The sequence below is a fragment of the Silurus aristotelis genome (genome assembly GCF_946808225.1).
Source record: "Silurus aristotelis genome assembly, chromosome: 2".
NCBI lineage: Eukaryota > Metazoa > Chordata > Actinopteri > Siluriformes > Siluridae > Silurus > Silurus aristotelis.
In genome coordinates this window covers 24,438,887-24,448,244 of record NC_139575.1, presented here as the reverse complement: position 1 = coordinate 24,448,244, position 9,358 = coordinate 24,438,887, and the positions used below count along the sequence as shown (strand labels likewise).

At 36.4% G+C, this 9,358-nt stretch overlaps 1 protein-coding gene across 1 annotated transcript in view; it reads left to right on the top strand.

Moving 5' to 3' along the window:
• Positions 1–6,136: 6,136 nt before the first annotated feature.
• The window catches only part of rtf2 (replication termination factor 2), a 29,315-nt gene continuing 26,093 nt past the window's right edge, over positions 6,137–9,358 (top strand). Inside the window, exon 1 of the mRNA XM_083530798.1 lies at positions 6,137–6,327. Within this exon, the coding sequence (XP_083386924.1) occupies positions 6,259–6,327 (69 nt within the window). The 5' untranslated portion in view covers positions 6,137–6,258. The remainder of the gene's footprint in view (positions 6,328–9,358) is intronic.

The window sequence follows — 9,358 nt, the reverse complement described above, 5'->3', positions numbered from 1 at the left end:
TATGCAAAGAAAGGTATTTCACTGTGCTGTAATGTTCATGTGACAAGTAAAAACCCCCTTTACCCCCTTTTAACCTGTAACATTGCTGAAATATGCATAGAAACAATTGCACTGTACTGTAATGTACTTGTGATTATGTTAAAACATAATAAAAAAATAGATAAATAATTATAAATAAACATTAAATGTAAAGATGCCATTTAAACAAATACAATATTTAGACTGAAAAGATTATGTATTTTACATAGACACAAACACAGATACAAAAAGGAGGTGCACTAATATTTATTTATTTGATGGTTTAATATAACCAGAAATTAGTTTAATGAGGATATATACATGAGGATTGTATATTGGTATTGGAATCCCATTGAAAACAGCAAAAATATCTCTCTAAGTGGCAATTTCTTTTATTTTCATGTGAGCCTAAACAGAATAAACTATAATGCATTTATATGAATTATTTGAATAGATTTGGGGGATTATATTCAGATAGAATTTGTTTGAAAATATTGTGGGATGGTATAAACCAAAATAATTGCATGGGCAAATAACACACACAAAACAATCTTTAATTGTGGTTATTTATAAACTGAAGGGGTATATGTAGCTGAGATTATGACATGACCATGCTGACAGTACTGGCTGGCATTTATCTACCTGGTTAATCTCTAATATTTTCCAGTGGTCTGGATTACATTTATTAAAAGCAAATCAAACAAAAATCTCTTTAGGTCATGCCATGCTAGTACTGATATATAAAAGACCAAACAGTCAGAAATACAGATACAGATACAAATAGAATAGAATAAAGTAGAATAATGAGACTGCAGTAACCAGACTACATTTGACTGTAGAGCTTTTTTACATCACTGATGATGTTAAACCTACATTACTTTAGCCTTTGTATGCTTTGTATTAGCAACTTTAGAATTCACTTATTACATTTTTAAGGTTTTACTGCATTTTTCGGCCATACAAGAAAAAAGATATCCTAGACTGTTACTAATTTATGTATTCATGGTTAAGATTATTATGAGGATTCTTCATAAAAACTTAATAATAATTGACCCATAGAGCACTAATGGCGTTGGCATACTTTCCAGAGAAAGTCTTTTCAGTGAGCTTTAGTCATTGCCATGTTATGACTCTTATCCAATTTGTAATGATTTGTCTAGAAACATTTCAAGTGGAGAGATTTATCACTACAGGTGATAAACAATGCACAAAAAAGACTCCCATTTCGGAACTACCTCACATTCTTTTTCCATTGTGCATATTTTGAAGACTACCTTTTGAAATTTAATCGCATCATGTCTTCCCTTTCCCAGTCGAACCACTATTATTTTAACCTCAATCTCTATACCATACCGGGCTACCCTGAATGTCCCTAGTATGGTTTGTTTCCTGCTTTGGAGAAATAAAAGAAGGAAGAAAAAGTGGTGCATTCTTAAGGTTTCTGGAATTTTGGCTGCCTTCAAGTGGCTGGAGATTCTTTTGGTGAGGAGGAGCCCCTGCTGTGGAGGCGGTGAGATGCCTGCACAAACTGAGATGCTAAATACGTTTGTTTTACTGCCCCGTCAGCCAGGATGACTACATCTAATGGTTGCCCCGGGTTCAGAGGCCAGTTTGTACTGATTCTGATTACATGAAAAGGACCTTGGATTTTTCTATTTCTCTAAATAAACAGCTATTGCATCAAATAAACAACCTTTAATTCTGAAGTGAGAAACATCCAAACAAGTTCTCTAGATCAACAATGCAATACTGCAGAGATACTCGATGTATTACAAAGAGAAAACTAACAGCATGCCACATGATCTAATGAGCAAAACATCTACAGCCTTCATACTTCTTTATAATTAAATAACTCCCATTACACACATTACTCGCACCACCGAAGATATTCAGGAAACTCTATCATTAATACTTAATGGCCTGAACCTTATTCATGCACATCAATCATCTGGCCATCCTCTTCCATAAAGTCCTCTGTGTACATCAATGTTAAACCAATCAATGTCTCCGTGTGGCTCAGGAAATTGATTTTTATTAGCACTCAAGAAAACTTTTATCTCTCTCTTCCAAGGAACTGTAGCAGTGACCTGTCACTGACCATTTCTGTTCATATCTATTGTTGATAGTGAGAGAAAATCGACTTGTAATAATTCTGAGAAAGGCGCATCACTGCTTTAGTTGAGACATACGATATTAAAGTATATTATTTAATATGAATGGATATATCACAACAAATTTCATTCTTGAATCTGACTGGGCAGTGTTGATTAATTGTCTATAACAGCAGCTCAGACAATTGTACTTATTTTAATGTGCTGGTTCAAACACTTCATTGTTTGGATTGAAATACCTCATTCACAGGGGCTTGTACTGTGGACACGGCTAATCATAAACAGATGTGTTGCTATTTTTTATTATTACAAAGAAATCTTATTTTTCTTGTTTTCTTATTATTATTAAAATATCCAAAGACACTTACATTGGAAATCTTTGGAAACAGTAGTGGGAAGCTAATTACATGACGTTTCCAATGCTTTATAGAATCAGCAGATAATTATTTGCTGTTTAAAAAGTTATGGATTAAAGTATACATCCATTACTGAAACCATTGTGCAACTGCTTCAGCTCCATATAATGACCAATACATATTTTATAAATGTTAAAGCTAGCATGGCTAGTTAGGACCTAAAGAGGCTTTGTATCATTTGCACACCTGATGTTTTAATCTATGTGACAATTATATGATAAAAAACAGTGGGCAGCTTTTTCCTGGTTTGATTGTAATTCACATGTTCGCCCTGAAATGCATGGATTTTCTGAATGGCTTTGGTTTGCAAGTAGGTCAACAGGCTTTCTGAACTGTGCTTCAGTACACAAATTGAGTGAATATACTTCTGGGATAGGTTTGTCTACGCACCTCTTTACAACTCCACACATCATCACAACTCTACACACCTCACCGTACCTCTACACATATCACCCTCCCTCTTCATAACTCCACACACTTCAGCACAGCTCTACACACCTCACCACATCATACCATACCTCTTTACAACTCCACACACTTCAGCACAAATCAACACACCTCTACACATTTTAATATACCTCTGTACAACTCTATGCACGTCAACATACCACTGAACACATTTATCATACTACACACCTTAACAAAACTCACCAATACCTCTGCACACCTCACCACAATTTTTTACACCTCACCACACCTCACCACACCTCTACACACCTTATCATACCTCGACACACCTCTGCACACCTCACCACACTTAAGATAAGATATACATTTATTCATCCCACAATGGGGAAATTTCTCGTTTACAGTGGGAAAACTTACACATCACTCTGCACACCTTAGTACTTTTCTCCAGCTCTGTACACAACTCCCCATTATTCTATATGCCTCACCACACCTCTTTACACCTCATCATACCTCTGCACACTAAACAACACCTTAACCTACCATTGCGGACTTCATCACACCGCTACACAATACCCCTTAACACCTCAACACACCTTATAATGCCTCTGCACATTTCTGAATACCTCACCACACTTGCCCATACCTCTACACACCGTACGACACCTGGTCACACATCTACACCCTATACCTCTACACCTCACTTCACCATGACCATAATCTGGCACATTTCACCAAATCTCTGCAATACAGTGCCTATAGAAATCATCATACCCTTTTGTCACCATACACCCTGGAAGATAAAAGTAATGAACTTTAACTTTTAGAGCAGTATGTACACAATGTATTTCTTAAGCTAAGTGAAAATTAAATAAAAAAAAAAACTAATTATTAAAATACCAGGTTTGCTTAGGTGTTTGATAAAGCCCATTACCGTATGCTATTATAAATGGTACCCACCTGACATCAATTGTATAGGTTTTGTAGAGTAAATACATTTGTGGAAAGGCACAAGTAAGGAGAAGGCTGAGAAAATATTTTTGAAGGCTTTAGCTATGCTGTTCAGAACATTATTAAGAAGTGGAAAACATATGGCAACACCAACACATTGCCTGGATCAGGCCATCCATCCATACTGGATGATCAAGACAGGAGAACACTGATCAGAAAAGCTATTAAGAGGGGAACTTTGAATAACTTACAAGGCTTTATAGCTGGGACTGGTCAGTCTGTGCATATAACAACTATCTCACAAGCTTTAAATAAAGCTGGCCTGTTTGGTGGCAAGAAAGAAGCCTTTTTCCGAAAAAAAAATATACCAAAAAAAATATAAAAACACCCCTAAATATTATGCCTTTGGCAAAAGGTGCTTTGGTCTGATGAGACCAAAATTGAAATTGAAAACCTTTTTGGACTGAACTCCAAGTAATATTGACAAAAAGCAAACACAACACAGCATTCAAAACAGATCATACCTACTGTTAAGTAGGGTGGTGGCAGCATTATGTTGCGCGGGGGGGGGGCTGGACAATTGGTCGGGATTAAAGAGAAAACAGATGCTTCCAAGTACATCCATATTCTTGAGAAAAACTTTGTCCCTGCTAGACAGCAGAAGATGGGTAGGTCATTAACCTTCCAACATGACAATGATTCTAAATGTACCTTCAAATGATCAAAGCAATGACTTATGGAAAGGAAGATAAATGGTCCTTAAGTGGACATGTCAGATACCTATCTTAAATATGATATTTTAAATTTTAAAAAAGCAGTCAGTTGACACTCACTCAATTTTTTTTTAAATAAAATTTAATAAAAAAAACTAGCTTTGCACCACTAGATTGGGTAATATTTGTTCCTTGCATAATGAGCAAATATTACCCAACCTAGGTGTGCAAAGCTAGTACAGACATATCCAAAAAGATTAATGGCTGTAATTAAAGCACCTTTAACCCCTCTATTTTGGCGTTCCTGACTAGGAAAATGAAGTTACTGTTTAGCTGCATGGCTTATGGCTAGTACAATACAGTACTATCTGTATTGTATTGGCTATCAATACAATACAGATAGCCAATACAGTTTTTTTTCTAAGCTACACCCTTTGGCTTCTCAGAAATATCTGCAACATTGTAGCCAACCTCTTAAACCCATCTTTATCCCAAAGTGAGAACCCCAGGCAGGACCTGGATGTTAGTTAGAAAAATACATTCCAAGTACAGATTTGACCTGACATATTTGTATGTGATGCTGGAAGCAATGCATAAAACAAGGCATTTTAATTGTTTTAGACCTTTTAAAACACTGTGAGTAAGTACACAGTAAATAAGTTGCATTAATAGTTATTTAGCTTTTCTAAAGTAATAAGTTTGAGTGGACAAAAACACTGATTGAAACTATGTTGCAGTTGCTCAGTTGGTTTGCATGTCTTATTGATTAAATGTAACAAGATACAGTTAAAGTGTGATACAGTTTTGGTTAGGTGTTACCTGAAGCAAGTAAAAACATATCATACTACAACTATACCGCTTGTTCCAAGTATAGACCCACCTTTTCCGCTGGCGTGCAAACATACAGCCTGAGGTGTGAGCTATGTCTTTCGTGCTGAATAGAGTGATAATCCCATGGACAGACATTGACAAAATGTGCTAATGAATTGAAATGTTTATGAGCTTTGTTTGTTGTTTTTTTTGTAAATAATTTTGTTAAATATATTGATACTTTCCCTCACTTTAATATTATGGGATATTAAATGCAGATTTATAATGTGTTTAATAATTATTCTAAATTATTCATTCAGGTTAAGTGCAATTTGGGTTCTGATAATAATTCTAAAAAACAGTTTAAGGGTGTTAACCAGTGCAATAGATTATTTATAAACAGTATAAGCAAGGATGTTTCTTTAAGGCAGAGATGCCCTAATTAAAGACCATTGGCCAAAGTTGGCCCGTGGTGATATATGATTTATATATGTTGTATACATTAAGACATTTTCTGTTCTGGCAGAATCACAAATGAGAGGAACCATGGCAACTTTCACTTTACTTGCTATTGAACATTTCTGCTGTGACGTGACAAGTCAGCTCCATCTAGTGTTCCATATAAAAGAGCATTATATAAGTTTATTTATAATAATCACCACAAGGGGCGCTATCCAAAATCACAAGCACTTTTAAAACCAGCCAAACGTGTTGTCTTTTTTAGGCTTTCTTTGGTTGTTTGTTTGCTACCACCAACTAGCTAGGTTAAGGTTTGTTAGTTGTGTGAACTCTCTAAAATTGTATATAAAATATTTGGACTTGTGAGAAAAGATGGGATGTGACGGAGGAACCATTCCTAAAAGACACGAACTAGTCAAGGGACCAAAGAAGGTGGAAAAGGTCTGAGCTAATTTTTCGAACATAATCGTGCGTACCGTAAAAGATAGCGAGCTGGCTATGATGTAGGCTAGTCAGTTGGGGTTTCCGTTTATTAATAATAATAATAATAATAATGATAACAATAATAATAATAATAACAACAATGTATTAATATTTCTCCAAGATGAGTAATGCGTTATGGGTCATATTTAAACGAGTTGTACTGTCGCCCAGTTGTTTACATTCAGGTTACGGTAGCAAGCAACTCATTTCCAGCACAAGTTTAAATATTCAGTTTAAGCATTTATTATATAAATATTTATCTATTTCTATATAAGGTTCCTATTATCATTTGTATCACAAGACTGTTGCTTAATCAACGTAGTTTATGTAATAAAAAAGGTTTCTAATGTTACCCTTGGCACACAATCTATTAATAGAATGATACATATACAGTGAGGAAAATAAGTATTTGAACACCCTGCTATTTTGCAAGTTCTCCCACTTAGAAATTATGGAGGGGTCTGAAATTGTCATCGTAGGTGCATGTCCACTGTGAGAGACATAATCTAAAAAAAAAAAATCACAGAAATCACAATGTATGATTTTTAAACTATTTATTTGTATGATACAGCTGCAAATAAGTATTTGAACACCTGAGAAAGTCAATGTTAATATTTGGTACAGGAGCTTTTGTTTGCAATTACAGAGGTCAAACGTTTCCTGTAGTTTTTCACCAGGTTTGCACACACTGAGGGAGGGATTTTGGCCCACTCTTCCACACAGATCTTCTCTAGATCAGTCAGGTTTCTGGCCTGTTGCTGAGAAACACGGAGTTTTAGCTCCCTCCAAAGATTCTCTATTGGGTTTAGGTCTGGAGACTGGCTAGGCCACGCCAGAACCTTGATATGCTTCTTACAGAGCCACTCCTTGGTTATCCTGGCTTTGTGATTCGGGTCATTGTCATGTTGGAAGACCCAGCCTCGACCCATCTTCAATGCTCTAACTGAGGGAAGGAGGTTGTTCCCCAAAATCTCGCAATACATGGCCCCGGTCATCCTCTCCTTAATACAGTGCAGTCGCCCTGTCCCATGTGCAGAAAAACACCCCCAAAGCATGATGCTACCACCCCAATGCTTCACAGTAGGGATGGTGTTCTTGGGATGGTACTCATCATTCTTCTTCCTCCAAACATTGTTTAGTGGAATTATGACCCAAAAGTTCTATTTTGGTCTCATCTGACCACATGACTTTCTTCCATGACTTCTCTGGATCATCCAAATGGTCATTGGCAAACTTAAGACATGCCTGGACATGTGCTGGTTTAAGCAGGGGAACCTTCCGTGCCATGCAGGATTTCAAACCATGACGTCTTAGTGTATTACCAACAGTAACCTTGGAAACGGTGGTCCCAGCTCTTTTCAGGTCATTGACCAGCTCCTCCCGTGTAGTTCTGGGCTGATTTCTCACCTTCCTTAGGATCATCGAGACCCCACGAGGTGAGATCTTGCATGGAGCCCCAGTCCGAGGGAGATTGACAGTCATGTTTAGCTTCTTCCATTTTCTAATGATTGCTCCAACAGTGGACCTTTTTTCACCAAGCTGCTTGGCAATTTCCCCGTAGCCCTTTCCAGCCTTGTGGAGGTGTACAATTTTGTCTCTAGTGTCTTTGGACAGCTCTTTGGTCTTGGCCATGTTAGTAGTTGGGTTCTTACTGATTGTATGGGGTGGACAGGTGTCTTTATGCAGCTAACGACCTCAAACAGGTGCATCTAATTTAGGATAATAAATGTAGTGGAGGTGGACATTTTAAAGGCAGACTAACAGGTCTTTGAGGGTCAGAAATCTAGCTGATAGACAGGTGTTCAAATACTTATTTGCAGCTGTATCATACAAATAAATAGTTAAAAAATCATACATTGTGATTTCTGGATTTTTTTATTTAAGATTATGTCTCTCACAGTGGACATGCACCTACGATGACAATTTCAGACCCCTCCATGATTTCTAAGTGGGAGAACTTGCAAAATAGCAGGGTGTTCAAATACTTATTTTCCTCACTGTATATAATATAATATAATATAATTATCATGAGCCCAAAACCTTTTTCCAAAAGTTACAATATAAAAAAAGAGGCCACAAGACAACTGAAACAATAAGGTACCCCTGTGAACTGAAAAGCATTCTAGGTTACTAACTTCTGAATCTGATCAGAGAATGCCATGAGTATTTCAAGCTGTCATTGAAGCTTAATGTAGCTACTTTGGACAATTTTTAAAATAGAGACCGTGAAAATCAGCGAAACAAATGTTATGTGGCAAATGCAATTCTGCGATAAACCAGAGGGGGCGGGATTTGAATCTTGGTGAAGTGGGGGATTACTGTATATACTGTTTTTGGTATCACTTGTCCCTAGTTTGTGAATTATAGTTGCAGTAGTAGTTTACCATACATCATTCTTGTTATGCAGTTGTTTAGCTGTTGACAGATTTCAGAGATTTCACAGGTACGTTTGAACTCTTCATGTAAAACCACCACCAGCCATCACTGGATTTCAAGCAGCATTGTAGGACCCTGAAATCTAGGTGCTAGTTTGCAGATGGTTGGATTTTTAGATAGGGCTGCAGCTATCGATTATTTTAGTAATCAAGTATTCTGCCGACTAGTCCATCAGTTAATCGAGTAATCGGCTAAGAAGTACTTTTTCTTCATTAAAGAGCAATACTAAATATACATGAGAATAATGAGAGGGTTCTTTGAAAATGAACAAGCATTCTGTTTCTTTTTTTTTAGAAAAAATGTAAAGAAATAAAGAAATCATAAATAAAAATATGAAAAATAAAATAAAATTTCAAATTACTTTAAAAAAGGGTAAATTCACTGGATGGTGTTTTCTTTATGTTTAAGTTTGAAATTATCCAAAACTTTGCAAACTGTCTTCTCCCCTTTCTGTTGTTTTTTTCTCCGGGTTTCCATTTTTCATTATGCAGCCTCTTCTGTGTTTACCTGTACAGGGCTTACGCCACTTTCCATGCAAAGGTTGCGATTTTTA